General features: G+C 34.1%; 1 protein-coding gene across 1 annotated transcript in view; it reads left to right on the forward strand.

The window, feature by feature from the left end:
• PPA2 (inorganic pyrophosphatase 2) overlaps positions 1-21,052 on the forward strand; it is a 127,798-nt gene that overhangs the window by 25,489 nt on the left and 81,257 nt on the right. The window contains exon 6 of the mRNA XM_051967443.1: positions 7,376-7,462. Within this exon, the coding sequence (XP_051823403.1) occupies positions 7,376-7,462 (87 nt within the window). The remainder of the gene's footprint in view (positions 1-7,375; positions 7,463-21,052) is intronic.

Consider the following 21,052-nt stretch of genomic DNA (forward strand, 5'->3'; position numbering starts at 1 on the left):
TAGGCCTAGGGAATAGACTGAGTGGAGGCAAAAGGATACAGGATGTTCTTGGGTGACAGAAGGCCCATTATGGCTGGATTGGGAAAGAGTTTTTGTAGAAGGTAGGATTTTACTTGAGAATTGAAGGAAGACAGGAAAAGCATGAAGTGGAGGTGTAGTAGGAGGACAATCCAAGGATTGGGGACATCCAGTAAAAATGCATGGAGTTGAGAGATGGATTGTTGTATGAGAGGAACAGCAAGGAGGCCAATGTCACTGGATCATAGAATCTTTAGAGGGTAAGAAGGTGCAAGAAGACTTGAAAGGTAGGAAGAGGTCAGACTATGAAGGGTTTTAAAAGCTAAATACAGGATTTTATATTTGATGTTAGAGGGCATAGGGAATCACTAAAATTTATTGAATGGGGAGAGGAAGGTGACATGAACACATCTCTTTGGTAACAGAGTAAAGAATGAAATGAAGTGGGGGGAGAGACTTGAAGTGAGGAGATTCATCAAAATTATAATTTACAAAATTATTGACATGGTTAGGTTCCATTATACCACTATGTGTCCTTAAGCTAATTCTAACTTCTTTGAACCTTACTTTTGTCATTTGTTAAAGATAAGGTTATGGACTGAACCTGTGATTTTAATGGTGTAGGATGAAGGTATTCCCTCTTCAAATGCAGGTCAGAGTCTTACTTTGTTGTGTCCAACTTTTCGTTATCCTATGGATTGTAAAGTCATTGTTGTTCATAGGGCTTTTTTGGCAAAGATACTGGAGCAGTTTGCTATTCCCTTCTCCACTGGATTAAGGCAGTTTAAGGGACTTGATCAAAGTCACAGAGTTAGTGTCTGAGGTCAGATTTGAATTCAGGTCTTCCTAATTCCAGGTCCAGCTCTGTTTTACCAAGTCACTAGCTTCACAGTTTTGAAGAGTTGCTTATAGCACTGACATATGAAGGGGCTTGTGTAGGGTCATATAAATTGTCTATATATCAGAGGCAGGACCTGAACTCACTAGATGTTTCTGGCTTCAGGATTGGCTCTCTGCTCACTATCCTACACTGCCATATTTGTAAAATAACATCAAAAATATTTGTACTCCCTTTTTCCCCGTGGAATGGAGAGCAAATGAACTAATGTATACAAAGTTCTATGTAACCATAGAATGTTATCGAAATGTAAATTATTTAAACCCAGCTATCGGTACATTGAGAAGAATACCATGATAAGCTAGTCCTAGTATTCTATTAGTATGAATAGTGAAACATTACCAACATGGAACAACAATATGGTGGGAATTTTTTAGACACCTTCCTGTGCTTTGAGGTAATCTTAGTAGTGAGGACATTTAAAAGACTTTTTTTTTTTTTTTTTTGCTTAGGATATTTTGAGAAAGATTTTCTTTGTTACATTCAGTAATCCTACTTTCAATCCCTGATTACAAGGAAACTTGGCTCCTGAAGGGTATTTTGAATCTTTTTCAGTTCTAAATAATCTATCCCTTTTATTTCTAATTTTCAGGAAAAGTGTCTGCTCTAGGTAGAATCTCATACAAGTATTTACCAAATAAAACATTCAGGGTAAGTGACCTTCTAGAATATGGAAATGCTATTAGCATACATTTTTCCTCTTCCCCAGAACATGTTCTGTAGGGCACTGTTGCTTGCTCCTAGAACAGCATAGCTTAATGATAAGCAAGACTTAAATGAGATAACTCAAAGAAGTTGTGAATTTTAAAACATTCCATGAATGTCATTGATATTAATTAAAGACAGTCACTTGAATAAGTCAGAGAGCCTTTTCTCTTTGCTTATTGAATACTCAGGTAACATTTTGTTTTTAGCTGTCTTGCTTGTTATACTTGGTGCGGGACTTTGCTTTTCTGCTATGATTTGGCTGATAATGGAAGGAAATTTGTACAGAGCAGTTACCAAGCCAACCATGCTTAGCAGAATGCTCAAGCAGTGAAATGCTGCTTAAGTGACTGTGTCTCCACTTAACTTGTGATTCACCAGTGTGCTGTCATTTTCCCAAACCCACAGCTCTTTAGAGCTTTAGAAGTAATAGCTTTTCCTGCTGAAGCAGTAGTATCTCCCCAAAGTTGGAGCTAGCTTTAGCCAAAAATCATCCTTGGTTTTCTCTGTGGTACTAAAAAGCCACATGTGGCTTTCAATTGTACTTCTTTGTGTGAGTACTTAAAGAACATCTCTAAGTGGAGACACCCTGCCATCCCCAGCAAATTGATGAGATGATACCCAAAGATTGTTTTGGATATCTTTTGTCTGAGGGAAATAATTGTTCTAATCCACACAATCATTTTGCTTCATTAGTACTGAAAATCCTAATATTTCCTCTTGGATGAAGAGCTAAAGACATCTCTCAGGTTATTGGGAGAAATAGATTGGAAAGCAACATTTTGAATAGAGACATAAAAGGACAGAGGGTGACAGTTGTTTTTCATTAAAAGAACATAAGAAGGAGCAAGTTGAGATTGAGGATAAGGCAGACACCAAACATTTAGCTAAGAAGTAATAGCCATTAATATGGGGTATACTAGACTGGGAAAGGCAACGCTGTTCGCAGAATGTTGTATTCATAATCAGAGGACATGGGACAAGTTACACAATCTTCTTGGGTCTCAGTTTTCTCCTCTGTAAAATAAGGTTAAATTTGTTAGTATTTTGACATTCCTTCTTGCTTTCAAACTATGATCATGAAATTGCTAATATCATAATTTCAGGAACTAATTTAGATTAGAGATTTAGATTAGTTTTAGAGCAGGAAAATCTAGCATTTGAGGATTAGCAAGAAGAAAAATGTTTTATCAAGACAGTCTTTCAGAGTTTCCTACTGAATAGGCTTTCTACTTGATCACTGGTAGTTGGTAGTATGATTATGAGGACCTAAATCTGCCCTCATTTCCCACAAGAGGGCGTGCTCGCAAAGCTTTTGAGTCTTCATTTCTCTGCCCTGAAGAGACATCTTAGCATCTCAGAGCAGAAGAGGATCTTAGAGATGGTATAATACTCTTATCTGATATAGTAAAAATGAGGATTTGAGAACTTAGGCAATTGCCCCGTACCACACAACTGGTTGATGATTGAACTGGGGTCTCTGACTGCGAGGCCACCTTTCTTTCCCTAATCCCATTCTAATGTGTTGACATAGGGCAGAAATTAATAATAGAGAAAATGGATTGCAGACTCATTGCAAGGGAACTCAAAGGCTAGTGAAGTCAAACGTCTTATTTGACAAATGAGGAAACTGCAGCACATTGAGGTAATGTGAGTTGCTTAGGGTCACATAGTAAGGCAAGCATATAAGATGGGATTTTAACACGTGTCTTCCAGACTCCAAGCTTAGTGTCTGTCCAGTATGTCAGTTTGCAAAACAGAGTTAGCAGCTTAGCAGTAAAAAGACTTGAGTTCAGTACTCGAGAACTGAACATATTGGTTTTCCAATATTTTTTATATTAATATCACTAAAGAAAAGGCACAATATTGACAGTTAATGATAAAAGTAAAAAGTTAAGGACTGATGTCTTGATAAGTGGATTCAAAAATAATTTATACATTTTATAGTAATTTTGAATAGAACTATGCCTAAAGTGCCATCAAACTGTGCATAATCTTTGATCCAGCAGTACCTTTTGCTAGGTCTGTATCCTAAAGAGATCATAAAGGAGGGAAAGGAATCCACTTGTGCAAAAATGTTTGCAGCAGCTCTTTTTGTAGTGACAAGGAACTGAAAATTGAGTGGATACCCCTCAGTTGGAGAATGGCTGAATAAGTAATGGTATATGAATGTAATGGAATATTATTGTTCTGTAAGAAATGATGAGCAGTCTGATTTCAGAAAAGCCTGGAAAGACTTACACAAACTGATGCTAAATGAAATGAGAACAACCAAGAGAACATTGTAGACATTAACAAGATTATGTGATCAACAGTGATGGCCTTGACTTTTTTTATCTGAATGTTTGTTTTTATTAAAATTAGAACTTTTCTAAGTAGCTAAAAGTGCTAGAAATATTAAACACTGATTAATATTATCAACAAATAAAATTGGCTATCTTAATGGAAAGAAAAATAATAGTTATCAAAGTAGAAGTCATTTCAAAATCAATATTTATGTAATCAAAGCATCAACTGATTCAGGTAAAGTTCAAACTCAATTAGAAGAAAGGATAACCATAAAACTATGCAATTAAACTGGAAAGAGATAAAGTAAAAATCAACTCTGATAATCACCATTTCTGAACAGAATTTAACCAATTTAAAACAGTTGTCATAATAAAAAGATCAAAAAGGCCCAGAAACTGCCTCAGTCAGCAAATAACGTCCTCAGAAGGGAAGAACAATGTTAACCAAGAACAATGCTTCTTCAAAATACAACTACTTAGTGGCACAGAATAGAAATAGAACCACATAGTGAATAGAATACTGGAACTGAAGTCAGGGAAAAAAAGAATTCAAATCTGACCTCAAAGACACATGTGACTATGGATAAATCATTTAATCTGTCTTCCTGTTTCATCATTTGTAAAATGGGGATAATGATAATAGCACCTACTCCCAGGATTATTGGGAGGATAAAATTTGAAAATATTTATAAAGCACTTTGCAAGTATTAAAGCACTACATAAATACTAGATATTACTACTATAGATTCATTTTTAAGCCAATCCAAAGGACAATATTGAAAAGTTACAGGTAACGTATAAATCTGAAAATAGCAGTGAGAGAGACAATTAATGGGGAAAGTTAGCATAAGACTCAACTATAGCAAATTGTTTCTAGATAATAAATGAACTAGGAAAAAGGATAATTAAGTATGATATGCAACATATTTTCAACAATTTTCAACAATGACGCTATTAGATTTAAACTCTTAATATGCCATTATCTGTATTCTTACTCAGCACTGAAGAACCTCTCTTCAAAATTCCATTTCTTTTCCAATATCTGATGATGAGAGTCCTTGCCAAGACCAAATCCTCTGCTTTTTCTCTTAATCTAAACTTCTTCTATTTCCTCAAGGAAACTTGGTACCTTTATCATTATCTCACCTTTATTTTTAATCTAGCTTCTCCTCTGTCATCTATGAAGATGCCCAAGTCTCCCTTATTTTTAAAAAAATAATAGTAGCCTTTTATTTTCAAAATACATGCAAAGATAGTCTTCGAATTCACCCTTGCAAAACCTTGTGTATTCCAAATTTTTTCTTGAATCACCTCATTCCTGAAAAAAAAAATCCAAGTCTATGATCTTTTCAACGATGAGGTGATTCAGGGCAATTCCAGGTGATTTGTGATGGAGAGAGCCATCTGCATCCAGAAGAAGAACTATGGAAACTGAATGTGGATCAAAGCATAGTATTTTCACCTTTTTGTTGTTGTTGTTTGTTTTTTTTCCTTGTATTTTTTTCCCCTTTTGATCTGATTTTGTGTGTGTGTGTGTGTGTGTGTGTGTGTGTGTGTAACATGATGAATATGGAAATATGTTTAGAAGAATTGTACATGTTTAACCTATATTGGCTTGCTTGTTGTCTTCGGAAGGAGGTAGGGAGAAGAGAAAAAGAAAAATTTGGAACACAAGATTTTGCAAAAGTGAATGCTATCTTTGCATGTATTTGGAAAAATGAAATATTATTAACAAAAGAAAACTGACTTAAAGAAAAATATTGCTTGAGATTATGACATTAGATAAAGGACTCTGAGATGAATGATATGAATTGAATGGGTATAAAAAACTGGATATGGTGAATATAGATCATTAGAATAGTTGCTTGAGTTTGTTTTGATTGGTTGGGTTCATTTTCACAGTAGCCGTAGAAAGTAAGAACTTCTTCAGTTTTTGAGTAGGTAGAAATTCTACCTATGCCTAAAAATATATATGAATGTGTAATTAAAATATAATGGACTATATAATTAGTATATGGCCTGGGCAAGAAAATTGATTTTCCTAGGTCTCAGTTTCTTCGTCTGAAAAAAATCAGGGGTGTTGACTAGATACCAATTCTAAAGTGCCTTCTACTTCTAAAATTCTATGAATATGTTATCAATTCCAAAGAAGGAAACAGATATATATATATATATATGTATATATATATATATATATATAATCCAAAATTATAAATAGGTCTGATAAATAAAAAGGGTACTGGAATTGGAATTAGAGACTTGGTTTTAAGTTCTGGCACCAATACTTCTTATTTCTAAAATCTCTAAGGCCTCTTCCAGCTCTGAATCTCTCTGTATGCTCTTGTCTTCTGGTAGTTTAAATTAAAAAAAATGTAATTATTGTCATTAATAATGATGATGAGAATGATGATGATAATAACTTGTGATTTCATTGTTAGGTGAGGAAACTCCCTCTAACTAGCACCTTTCTATAACTTACTGTGATAGTTGCTTAGAAAAGGGGTTCCAAATTCAAATAAAAATGGAAGAGGGGGTCATTAAGCTTTATGTAAAAATCCCTTTAAAGCTGCATATTGACTTAGAAAACCACATGCAAGCAACAAGAATACAAGTTCTATTTTATTTTCATTTATTTTATGAAATATTTCCCTATTACAATTTTCTTCAGATCACAGAAAATGTTGCAGACTCATGTTTGAGACCTCCAATCTGGAACACAGAAAGGTTAAAATATACATACACACATATTTGGAAGCCAACAAGATGCAATGTTTTTAAAAAATTTTTAAATAAAGCAAAGAATTTGGGCATAGACAAGTAAAAACCTCTATCAGAGAGGGACTATTTTTATGAATTAAATAAAATGGCTAAAATATATGCATATATATGTTTTATATAATATATGTATATGAATGTATATACACATACTTACTCATTCACATAGACAATTATTTTCCCTTTTGTGAGAGATTCAGTATTCCTTTTATTTAGATTGTATCACTGAAGGAAAAACTTGCTTTCTGATAAAAGATATTTAAAGAGTTTAAAGTTAGTTCTCCTCTTACCATACCCTCTTTCAACTCAGATAAAATGCCAACTTAGTTTTTACTGCTATATAGGGACTGATTAAAATCCAAATTCTGGCTGGCAGAGAAGGGCAGGGGCACATGGTGTGGGAACTGAAAACGAGAATATAAATTTAGATGCTGACTAAACTTGAAGAAACATGATGAAACCTACTTCCAGATGTGATTATACAGACAAAGGGAAGTCTGGAGGAGAAAATATTGTAAAATATTGTATTAGGAGTTATGGATGTATTGGCATATTGATCTTTAGTCTATATGAAGCTTTTTCATTCACCTTGTAGTTACCTGTAAAACTTAATGGTTACAAGGTAAAAGAAGAAGATGATTGTAGTTGGAATTTGATTATTAACTGAAATTTCTGTTTTTCTCCTGTTTAGACTTGGGAAGATCCTCATCACAAAGACACCACCACCAACTGTTGCGGGGATAATGATCCCATTGATGTTTGTGAAATAGGCTCAAAGGTTTGTTCTATTTAAAGGAATCTTCTGATATTTCTTCTTGATATATGTGGAAATTACTAGGGTTTGAGAGGAGGGTGAGGAAAAGAACCTGGAAGTCAGTTAGATAGGTTTATGGTATTATATTTTAGCTGATAGGAAGTCTTGAGAGGTTAGCCTTGCACTCCTGTCTATGACATCTGTTATCTGTGTGATGCTGGGTAAGTCAGTTTGACCTCTCTCAATCCCAGGCAACTCTTCAGGATGACCAAATGAGGTATCTACCCAGGTGTGATCACCGATGAAAACCAAGAACTAAAGCATAGAGTAAACATATCCACCATACTCCAGCACTGACACTTTGTACTGAATATAATATGGGATGTCACATGGAATAACCTAAAGTTTTTTCATTTTGTTTTGGAAACCAGGAAGAAAAACTTACTGAAATCAAATCACTTTTTGAGTCCTATTCTCTGAGTGCATTCGTATTCTTTCAGTGTAACTTGTGAATAAGTGTGGTAGCTTATCTTTTGCAGGCCCTAAAGGTGCTGTTATCACATTGCAACATCCACAGCTTTTCTACTTTGAAAACCTCACTACATAACAGTGAGGTTTTATGAGGTAGAGTTTGGGGCCCATTAGAAACTTAAATATCTAAACTTTGCACAAGATCAAGAATCCTTGTATTCTCTGATCCCAACACTTGTTACTAGACAAAGGGACAAGTGTTAATGGTCATGAAAGGTAAATTAGGCTGAAGACCTCCATCTTCTAATGAACTGGCTAGTCTATATTGTTCCAGTCACATTATGAAGACTAGATTTAAGACAGGAGAGTTATGAAAGTAAGAAAAGATAAATAAATGCAGTTCAGTTGCTGGAAATCTCATTGTGAATAGGATAGTTAAATTCTTTGTATCCATAGGCCAAATCCCTTCTAAGTCTTCCCCTATTCTCCATTTAGGGCCCACTCTCCTACATGCCAATCCCTTTCCCTTCCTCCCCCTCCCACTTCATGGCCTGGTGCATTGACTAGTGTATAGTTAGCACTTGAGTTCCTTTTACATTGAGTAGTTACTAATAAAATTACAATATTTACATTTGCATTAAATGAAACCTTGTGATATAAAGGATAACTTCATGGTACAGAGTGCCAGGCCTGAAATCAGTAAGATTCCAATTCAGATCTGGCCTCAGACATTTAATACTAGTTGTGTGAATTTGGGCAACTCAGTTAACTCTGTTTATTCCTTATTTGTAAAATGAGTTGGAGAAGGAAAAAGCAAACCATTCTAGTATCTCTGCTAAGAAAACTCCAAATGGGGTCATAAAAAATTGGTCGTGACTGAAGAGATTGACAACAATAATAGTATTATCAAATGCTTACGTTGGAGAGAAAAAGATGTGGGCTTCAATTCTGTTTTAGACATTTGGTATAACTTTTAACATGGATAGATCTCTTTTTTAACCTCACTTTTTTCCTTATCTGTCAAATGGGTATAAGAATACTAGGCTCACAGAGTTTTTATACTCACTTAAGATAATTAAATTGCTTTGTAGACTTTAAAGCACTATAGAAGTGTCATTATTATTATTATTCAGACAAAAGGATGAGGAATCAAAAGTTTTGGTAATTGAATGTGTTCCAGAATATTGCCAGTCATGGAAGAAAATTTTATGGTGCAGAGATAAACCAATAACACAGCAGAGAACCTGGAGTTTGGAAAGTGCTGAGGGTGCTACAAAAGAAAAATGAGATGTGAGTTAGGACAGACAGGCAATATTCTGTTTATTCCAGTGCTCAGCATTCGATGAACTTGGCCACTATTTTAATTCATTTCTTGTTCTAAGTTCCCAGTTCCATTCATTAAAGATTCTATTCAAAAGAGGGGGGAAGAGGAGGTGTTCAGATTTTCCAATATTGTAAGAAACAAAATTCAGTTAATTTTTTTTCCTTTACACTTCTATTTCTCTAATTGTATATATTGTTGTCTCATCTCACTTGGTCTCATCTCACTCTTTTATTAGTTCATATAAATCTTGCACTTCTTTGAATTCAGCATATCTTTTGTTTCCTATGGTGTAGCAACATAGATGGGCATTGACTTTGTTTCGAATTTTTAGCTCCTATGAGCTAAAAATGCTCATATGAATATTTGGTTGTGTATGTAACTGATGTTTCTATTTGTTGCATATGTGACCACTATTTCTGTTTGTAACTTCCTTGGGATATGTGCCCAGCACTGTAATCACTGGTTCAAAAAGTATGAAGTTTTAATAACTTTGTTTAAATTATTCCAAATTGCTTTCCAGAATGATTGGACCAGTTCACAGTGCTACATACACACAAGTGTATTAGTGTACTTCTTTATATTTATATAATTGCTGACTATTTCTTATTTTTCTTTATTAATGATTTGGAGCAGTCTTTCACATGTTTATTAATAGTTTTTCAATTCTTCTTTTGATCAACAACATTCCTGTAAAGTTCTCATCCATCCTCTGCTTTCACACTTCTAATGATGGGGAACATATTGTCTTCTGGAACAATCTGTTCCATTTTTGGCTGGCTCTTAGTTCCAAAAAGTCTGATCAAAGGATTTCTGTGGTTTCTTCTGACTCTGAGATTACATAAAAGTCCTCTTTTTGTTGCTTAAAAATCTGTCCTTCTGTAACTTCTACCCATTGCTTCCAGTTCTTTCTAAAGAATTATAGAGAATAAGTCTAGGCCCTTTTACACATGATGGTTCTCCAGATATTTGATAATAGCTGTTGTGCATCCCTTTTAGTTTTCTGTCTTCAGGTTAAACATTCCTATTTCCTTTTTTAGAATCATTTCTTATGATGTATTTTTCTGTCCTTCTCCACTGTAGTCACCCTCATCTTAATATGCTCAAGTTTGCCTATGTCCTTTTAACATGTAGTACCTAGATCAGGGGTCCTCAAACTACGGTCCACAGGCCAGATGCGGCAGCTGAGGACGATTATCCCCCTCACGCAGGGCTATGAAGTTTCTTTATTTAAAGGCCCACAAAACAAAGTTTTTGTTTTTACTATAGTCCGGCCCTCCAACAGTCTGAGGGACAGTGAACTGGCCCCCTATTTAAAAAGTTTGAGGACCCCTGACTTAGATCATGATGTTTTCAGTAGATTCTTATCAGTGTAAGGAGAGCTATATTGCTATTTTGTGTGTAATCAATGTATACACACAGAAAAATAAACACACATACATCATATATAGCCTATACATATGTAATTTAGGATTTCCTCATGTAGTATATTCATTACCATATAAGGTATTTTAAAGAAGCATGACTTAGTGGCTTCAAATACCAGGAAAACTTAAGTATTTCAAGTTCAAGTATTACCTCTGCAATACTGATTCTGAGTGGGAGCAAGCAACCTGCCAAATACAAATCTCTCAGTACCACAGGGAACTAAAGTAACTACTGTAAATCCCAGAATGGATTTTGATTTGCATTCTAGAAATTTCTCACCAGGACCATCCTGTATTGATATCGCAAATTTGGTTAAAAAAGAAACATTTAAAAGTTCAAATCTGTGAACTGTCACTAGAAGAATTCTTTGACCAAAGCTGGTAGAGTTTTTCATGGGAAGAATCAGTATTTCAAATATTCAGATCCAAGACCAAAGGAAAATTCTTTGTTCATCATGAGTCACTTAATTGTGAACAGCACTGTTGCTGTATTTCTCTCATAGATATGTAATTAAGCTGACCTAAACCATGACCCCTCTGAGTTGGTGCCAAGGAGTATGTATTGCGTAATGGGTGTTCTTTTTTAACCCTTCTCTACAGAGATGATAGTAGGCTGGATCTTCTGAGATCTTTCTCCAAATATTATGGAAAAATAATTATCTCTGAATAGAATAATAACAGTAATGCTAACAATAAATATTATAATAACTTATGCGAATAGTGTTTTCTTTTTATGTAATTTGGAGATAATAGATGTACTATTTACCTTACAGACTTTTTGTGAGGAAAGCAGTTTTTAAACCTTTTAATTAAAGTTTGTTCCTTATAGAAAAAAAAAAAAACTATTAGTAAAGTGGTGTAACTATAATTATCCCCATTTTACACACAAGGAAATTGAGACCCAGAGTAATTAAATGGTGTTCCTTATGAATTTTGATGTAAAGAAATAAAATCATCAAGTAAGATCATGGGCTTAGATTTGGAAGCTTAAGTGGAGGTTAAGTGGCTTGCATCCTCAGTATCAGAGACAGGATATGAGTACAGGTTTTCGGACTCCAAATGATTTTTCATGATATAGAATACTGCCTCTAGAAGCATTGCTTCTAATGGAATTAGATGAATATAAGCCATAGAATCATAGATCTAGAGATTACTGATAGTAATCTTTTCATTTTACATAAGAGGTAACTGTCCCAGGTAAGTTATATTGACCTATTCAAAGCCAGTCATAGATAGTAAGATTCATGAATTTGAATTTCAAATCAACACTCTTTTCCACTGATTGTCACTGGTGTAATAGCTTGCATATGTAAATTAAGAGTTGACTTTTGAGAAAAAAATTATAAAGCAAAAAAATAAAAGTAATCAATGTCAGTCAACAATAATTAATTAAGCAACTAAATGTGAGGCATAGTGTTAAGTGCTAAGTCACAAAGAAAGACAAAATAACAACAAAATCCCCATAACTCATACTGCCAAACCTGTTACTGCCCTCAAAAAGCTCACTTACTAATGAGGGGAAGAGACTCAACAAATAATTAGATATATATAAGATGCATGCCAAGTAATGGATAGAATGTAATTTGAGAAGAAAAGATGCTAGTTACTGGGGACCAGAAAGGGATTCCTGAAAATAAATGGTTTTCAGCTGAATAGTGAAGAAAGCCAAAAAAATAAAGAAGTGGAGATGAAGGGTCAGAACATTCTAGGCAGACAGGACAGCCAGTTCAAAGGCAAGAGAAAGGAACTGAAATGGCACTTAAAAATTATTTAGTGTTTTTTTCTTCTCCAGTTACATGTAAAAACAATTTTTAATGTCAGTTTAAAAAAAAAAATTGAGTTCCCAATGCTCTCCCTTCTTTTCTCCTCTTCCCCCTCTCATTTCTCTCTCTCCCCACTGTGAAAGCAAGCAATTTAAATAGGTTATACATGTATGGTCATGAAAGACATTTCTGTAATAGTCATGTTGCCAAACAAAACATAGGACACCCCTCCATATCCTCAAGAAAAATAAAGTTAAAAAATAATATGCTTCGGTTTGTATTAAGATACAATCAGTTCTTTCTCTGCATATAGATAGCATTTTTCATCATAAGTCTTTTAGAGATATCTTGGATCATTGTACTGCTGAGAATAGCTAAATCTAAATAGCTAATTTAGTTAAATAGCTAAATAACTGATCACTTTACTGTATTGTTGTTTCTTAGTCACCATTCCCTAATTGACGCACATCCCTCAGTTTCCATTTTCTTGCCTCCAGAAGAGCTGCTATGAATGTTTTTGTTCATATAGGTCCTTTTCTTTTTCTTTTTTTGTCTCATTTGGGATATTGATCCAGTGGAAGTATTGCTCGGTCAAAGGTATACCTGGTTTTATAGCCCTTTGGGCATAGTTCCAAATTGCTCTAAAGAATGGTTGAATCAGTTCACAACTCCATCAACAGTGAATTGTCTTATTTTTCCCATCTCTCCTCTGACATTTGTCATTTTCCATTTCTATCCTATTAGTCAATTAAATGAGTATGAGGTGGTACATCAGAATTGTTTTAATTTGCATTTCTCCAGGCAGTAGTGATTTAGAACATTTTTTTAAAATGGCTATAGATAGCTTTGATTATTTTATCTGAAAACTGTTCATATCTTTTGATCATTCATCAATTAGGGCATGGCTCTTATTTTTATAATTTTGACTTAGTTCTCTATATGTTTGAGAAATGAAGCCTTCATCAGAGAAATTTGCTTCAATTTTTTTTCTTTTACAATTACTATTGTTAACTGTATTTCCCTCTACCCTATTTTCCTCCTTGTTTATTTTCTCTCTTTTTTCACCCTGTCCCTCATCAAAAGTGTTTTTGCTTCTGACTACCCCTTCCCCAATTTTCTCTCCCTTCTATCTAACTCCTCTCCCCTCCTTCTTTATACCCTCTCATTCCTATTTTCCCACAAGGTAAGTTTGATTTCTACACTCAATTGAGTGTATATATTATTTTCTTTTTGAACCAATTGTGATGAAAGTAAGGTTCACTTACTCCCCTTTTAACTCTCCTCTTTCCTTTCCACTGGAAAAGCTTTTTTCTTTCTTTTATTTGAGATAATTTATCCCATCCTGCCTCTTTCTTTCCTTTTCTCCCATGCATTCTTCTCTCACCCCTTAATATTTTTTAGATATCATCTCATATATGTCTATACCTTCTAACTATATACTCCTTCTAACTGTCCTAATAATGAGAAAGTTTTTATGTGTTACAAGTATCATTTTTCCATGTAGGAATGTAGACCATTTAATCTTATTAAACCCCTTATGATTTTCCTTTCCCATTTACCTGTTTATGTTTCTCTTGAATCTTGTATTTGAAAGTCAAACTTTCTGTTCATCTCTGGTCTTTTCATCAAGTCCTCTCTTTCATGGGATGTCTTATTTTTTTCCCTTGAAGATTATACTCAGTTTTGCTGGGTAGATGATTCTTGATTGTAATTGATTTTTTACAATCAATTTTTTGAAAGATGTAGTCTAGGCTCTTTTTTTTTTTTTTTCAATGCTTTCAAGTAGTCCAATAATTTTAAAAGTATTTCTCCTGGATTTATTTTCATAATGTTACTTTCAAGGAATAACAGATAGACTACTATATTGTTCAGGCATTTCAGTGTTTATCAAGTATTTACTTTAGTAGAGTTTTTAGTTCTGTGCTGTATTCTAGAACCAGTAAAAGACCCATCTCTTCTCTTTGAGGAACACATAGCTTCTTTGTGGAAAAGGAAGAGTACTTAAGAAGATAACACCACAGAGAATAACATATGTTTGTAAATTCATTGTTTCCTACCTTATATAAAATTATTGTTCTTTTATTGATATTAATGTCACAAGTTTCAAGCCTCAAGGTAATGCTTCCTTGTACTAGTATGTTGAAATTTGGTGAAAAGGTTTTTGTTCATTTGAGCTGTATTTTTCACTAAGCTTCAGTTATATCCTTTCTTAGCTCTTATCATTCCAGATGAAAATCTGCATTTTTATAGTTTGTTTTTATTTGTGTGAATCAATAATACTTTGTTCTAGTCACTTGTCAGGAAAAATCAATTTAGTAACTTTCCTATGAATATTATGTTTCTGTTTTGTGCATAACCCAAATACATATATGTCAAAATTAAAATTAAAATATAGATTTGATTTTTGGAAATGTTGGAGTATATTTTGTAAAGTAATTTTTCTGTCATTATATGAGAGAATTTAATTCTGATTTAGTTATTTTATTTACAAAAGCAAACTCAATCACATACTTGGAGAGAATCTATTTCCAGTTTAATAATTAATTATGGATATTTGGGATATGTTTTGTTGTATTAAGAAAATAATAATTATCAAGAAAACATTTAAATTGTTTTATTTATCTAAAATAACAACCTTAGAAAACTGGATATTTCTTATGAACATAAACATGTTTAATTACTTTAAGTCATAGTTAGAAATATAAAACATTTAATTTTAAAATTGAATTTAGATAAAAAACTAAATAAAATTAGACTATTTAGATCTGGTTGAAAAAATGAACTTAATATATTTACCTCACAACTATTAAATACCTACTCTCTGGACTCCCATATAAAAGACCTTGTTTGGACTGCAAAGATGAGTAAGAGGAAGCGTTTTCAACCTTGGAGGGTTAATAAGACAACCCTACAAATAACTATTGCAGAATATAAGCATTGTAAAAGCAGTATAAAGTGTTATATGGATATTCAGGAATCATTATGGACTCTTCACTCTCACTTATACCCTATATCCAGTGGATTGTGAAGGCTGGGAGATTGGAGTAAATTTGTATTTATTAAGCACTTTTTATATCTTAAATATTGTGACTAAGCCTCTATAAATATCTTAATTGATTCTCACAACAGTCCTGAGAGGTAGGTGTTTTTATGATCCTCATTTTACAGTTGAGGAAACTGAAACAGACCAAAGTTAAGTGCCCAGGGTCATATAGCTAGTAGGTGCCTGATTTGCACTCAGGTCTTCCTGATTTTAGGGTTCTGTTGCTGCTTTTTTGCTCCTTTACACCACTTAGCTGTTGATTCTGCCTCCTTAAATTTTTCTTTTTTTCATTCTACTCTCACTACAAGATTCCGGGTCTTCATCATCTCTCACCTGGACTATTTCAATAGTCTCCTAATAGCCTCAATTTCCTTGAATCTAGCTTTTTTTCTTTCTAAATTTTCTTCCAAATAGCTGTTACCTTAAGCTGTTTCCTAATATGCCTGTCTGGCCCTATCACTCCACTGTGTAAGACACTTCAGTGGCTCCTTGTTGCCTTTTGGATCACATGCAAATGCCACTTTTTGGTATATAAAGCTTTTTACAATTTGCTGCCAGTTCTTTCCATGTTGACTCTATATGACTCTTGCTCAGGCCTGATGAACTGCAGCCAGCTTAGCCAACTTTCTCCAGTTAGACTGGCTTCTTATATTCAACATCATCTCCTGCTGTGTCTTCGAACAGGTTATCCTTGCAGCCTTGGATGCTTTCCTGCTTACCACTATTTGTTGTAACCTTTATCTCCTTTCAGAGCTCAATTCCTCACCTTCTTCATGAGTCCTTTCCTAATTCTATTTGTCTGTATAATAGGAAGATTCCTCCCTCTCTCTCCTCAGATCACTATATATTGGTATTGTCTTTATCTGTGATTGGGTTCATGGATAGAAATTCCTTATCGGGAAAGGAATCTCTTGATTTGGTATTTCATTATCAAAGCCTCACCTGCTAATGCTTCTCACATAACTAACTGGTACTTGATGAATGCTTACTGATTGATTAATTCAGAGGATAGAAGGGGTCATATCTTGGGTGGGGAAGGGATGATCAGTGAAGATTTCACAAAGCAGGTAATATTTGAGGTGAGCCTTGAAAAACTGGTAAGATTTCAACAAGTGGAGATGAACCTGAGAGAACATGCCATGCAGAAAGTATGGTGAATTACTACCAGATATTCCAATAAAATTGTTAAAAACTAGAATTTTTTAATATTGAGCACCTCTTTATTTCTCAGCCTAGTGACCATGCTGTGTTGCCCAGAGGTCCTATTGATGACCATCTCTTGAATAACACAGTTCCTTAGATCACTGCTGTACATCTCCTCTTTAAAATAACCCTCTTTCGAAGCAGCTAGATGGTGCAGTGGTTAGAGTGCTGGCCCTGAAGTCAGGAGGACCTGAGTTCAAATCCGGCTTCAGACACTTAATACTTCCTAACTGTGTGACCGTGGGCAAGTCAATTAGCCCCAAATGCCTCAGCAAAAACAAACAAAAATAACACTTTTTGGATATGTTTTAATGTCCCTTATTATGGAATGGAAGCTCCTTGAAGACCTGGACTTCTTTTTTTTTTTTTTTTTTTTTTTTTTGCTTTTATATTTGTAACTTTAGCACTACATACAGCACTACATACATACATAAAGTTAAATGCATTTTCACACAGACATTAATTTATGAAAGAGTAGGTAATCAAATACATTATGGCCCTCAGTTACTGAATGGTGTTGACTCGAACAACTGAGACATGGGAAAGACCTTAATTTAGAAAGACCAAAGTCACCTACTACATTCTTGGTCTAATCATATTGTTTTTTATGTTTTCACTTCACCATGATGAATCTGGAAGAGAGGGTAAGTGTGATGATTTTTTGAAGCTTTGCCTACTTAAATCAAATTTATTCAAAAGTTAGGACATTAAACTCTTCTCCCCCTATCATTCCCAGTGTCAATGGTCCTCTTTAAAGAACAAAGGAAAAAAAAAACAACATGGGTTTATGTCTGTAAAGTTGGAGCCTAAAGCATTTAGGTTTTCGAATGGTAAGTTTAAGGTGATTATATTTAGTGTAATGATGGGATAATGGGTATGGGAGGCTTTGACCTTTTTTGGGTAGAGTCAGATCTATTTTAGATAATGATTTATGTGCCTAACTCAGGTTTTACCTTTTTCTATCATCTATAAACTGAGAGATTAACCTTTCTTTTTAGATTTATAAACAAATTCCAATAGAAAATGTTCACACAAAGAGAACTTTTTTCAATTCTTGCAAAATTGCTTTTGCAATTGCTGCTTACAATTGTTGACTTACTACTTCAGTCATTTGTGACTTATGGGTACTTATGATTCTCCTAGTGTGCCTTTCATTAAAACATCACCTATAAACATATTTCTTGAACTTAATTATAATAAGGAGTTTGGCAAATAGGGGAAAGAGAGATACTGAGGATCTAGGGGGTTTTTGAGGATGCAAAAACTTAAGCATGGTTATAGGCCACCAGAAAGGAAGCAACATAGAATAAGATTGAGATCAAAGTAATATCAGCTATAATTAAGTTCTTTTGCAAGAATTGAAGGGAGTTCTCTTTGTGCCTAGATTAATCTCTCAGTTTATAGATAATAGAAGGAAAGTAGAGCCTGAGGTATTGTCTCCCTTTTCTTCTTTTGAGTTCATCTTCAACATAGCTGCTGAAGGAATTTTCCTAAAGCTGAGATCTAACAGTGGAAACAGAGAAAGAAGGGCTATGTAGTTTTCCTTTTTCTGACATCCAGAGTGTTATTTTAGAATAAACCTCTTTTTCAGTGTAAATAGGTAGTTATATTAAACTTTATATTTGATCTTCTTTTACTGTAATTCTTGTGTTATTTTAAGGGATGTTTGTTTTTCTTTTTTTGATGTCTTCTGTTTTTTATATTACCATAGTTATCCATGATATTCCTCTCCCTCCCAGAGAACCAATCCATATAACAAATTACAAAAAAAAGGAAAAGGAAAAAACTGACACAGTTGATCAGTACATTCAGAAAGGCTGAAAACATAACCGATACTCCCTCCCCCCCCTTTTTTTAAAATGTGATCAGTTATCTGTTATTTTTAAAATTATAAATCAATGATTATTAATAGGTTATATACTATATTTCAAAAATCCTCACTTACTTTCTGTGGAGATGAATACATTAATACATACATTGCATTCATACTTTATAATGGCTTTTAGGAATTATCTTAGTTCTTGTGAAAGGATAGTTGTTCGGTCATTTTTCAGTCTTGTCTGACTCTTGTGATCCCATTTAGGTTTTCTTGGGAGAAGTCCTGAAGTTGTTTTCTTCTCTGGTTCATTTTGCAGATGAGGAACTGAGGCAAACAGGGTTAAGTGACTTGCTTAGTCACTTAGTCACACAGCTAGTAAGTATCTGAAGCTGGAATTACCTCATGAAGATGAGTCAAAACCCAGTACTACAACCACAAGACAAATGGATTTTACCCAATTTTAGACCCCCTAGGACAGTGACAGGGTAGCAGGTGGAGTCTTTTTTTCTTCTCTGAAATACAACAAAGTAGCCCAAGTTTAGTGCCTCCGCAGTTGTGAACCCATCCTGATTGTACTCTATGTACTATGAGTTTCCCTAGGAAATGGATTGTAGTCAGTTCCTTCTTGCCTCAAAACACCCTTTTCTCTATGCCAAATAATGCTTCTTTTTGTCTTAGCCTGTAACTATAAATTTAAAGTTTTTTTTTCTGATTTTATTTCTAAATTTCAAAAAATGGATTTTCTGTGTCATTTCTCCTGTTCAATCTCTATGTCAGGGAACAATGATAAATTTCTGTTTAGCATTTAAAGCTTATTCCAGGTTGACTTCATCTTACTTTTCCAGCTTGGTTAGACATTATTCCCCTTATACACATTATAGTTTATTGTTCCTCATAAGCTATATCCTATTTTTCATTACTGTACCTTGGCAATGACCTGTACCCATGTCTGGAATACATTTTTTCCATTCTTCTTCCTCATGAAATTACTGACTTCCTGTAAGACTTAGGAAGTACCACTTTATGCATGTGGCCTTTCTGGGTCTTCCACTACTGCTTATGACTTTGCTGAAAGGTCACTTTCTTTCTGTTTATTTATGTACCAGTTGCCCATGGGCAACTTTCCGCCTTGCTTTCCTCTCTTCTGATTCACTTTATCTGGACTCCATCAGAAAAGCTAGGTGGAAACAATGACAGATCTGTTTGGATCTATCGGGTGAGTTTGAAATGTTCCATTTATAAACTATAAACCTTCTAGTGAGATGAGGACATCCAACCTTTATGGTATTTTTGCACCATAATAAAGGCAAAGATCTTTGGGTTTTACTATCTTCCCTGATGCAGAAAAGGGCCCTAGCATATGAGCTGCCAGTATACTTTAGAGACCCCCCTTGAGGCCTTGCAAATGAATTCTATAAGTGAATTTTTAGGATGGCTAGTTCTTTCTATCTAACCTGTAGCTGGACTCATTTTTATGGGCTATCTTCTTTAATTAGAATATACATTCCTTGAGAGTAGGGATTGTCTGTTTTTTTGTTTTTGTTTTTGTTTTTTTTACCTTGTATTCCCAGCATTTTTGTAGTGCTTGAAACATAATGAGTTTATTAAGTATTCATTCATATATATACATTGTCCCCTTTGTTAGGATGTAAACTCCTGAAACGGTGGGACTATTTCACTTGAGCCTTAATTGAGGGACTGTTACTTGATATACATATGTAAGAAACTCCTCAGTAGGTAAGGGTTGACTCTGAGAATTTTATTCAAGAAAATGAGCTGAGTCTAAATGTGATTTGTTTGGCATAATATGAAAAGCTGGAAATTTGTACCTAGAAAATCCAAACAGAAAATCTAAATAGAAGAAAATCTTTTCTAGATAATGAAGTCCTCCAGATGCTTCTGTCTGCAGAAGATATTATATTGATTGTGTAAGCCTCAAAACATGATAACCACTTTTCATTGAAATTAACAAGTTAATACATAACCCAATAGCTTGTTCTGCTATTCCATGTGTGAAAAACAAAGTGGAAGAAAAATGGCTGTGGTTCAGATTGTGACTTTCAGTTAGGTGGCCAATCTCTTGAGTTAGCACCTGTGTCTAGGACATTTCTGTAGATGAATAATGACCTGGACCCTGAAATGAGCAGATTGGATTTGATTTGAGAAGTTATGGAGCGCTTTTTAACAATCCCAAGATGCTCTTTAGTACAAAGTGCTATCTATCTCTTTAAGGCAAATATCCTTCTGGCAATGTTATATGGTTAAGAAATTTTTGAACCAGATTATAAGACCTTCTATATCAGATTTTACCATATTAAAATTAACACAAATTATTATTAAGTATGTACTTAAAAATGCAGAAATTAATGAGTGGAACCAAATCAACCCCTTTCCTCTTCATGTGGTTTTTACTTGTACAAATAATTTTTAAATGTAAATTTAGGATTTTACAATTTTTGTGGGGATGAAATTTTTTTGTTAAGAAAAATTTCATATAATATATGTTTTACATCACCAAATTTCTTCAAATATTGCTTGACTTCTTCCCTTTTCTAGGGAGCTATGCT

Source organism: Antechinus flavipes, chromosome 6 (assembly GCF_016432865.1).
Source record: "Antechinus flavipes isolate AdamAnt ecotype Samford, QLD, Australia chromosome 6, AdamAnt_v2, whole genome shotgun sequence".
NCBI lineage: Eukaryota > Metazoa > Chordata > Mammalia > Dasyuromorphia > Dasyuridae > Antechinus > Antechinus flavipes.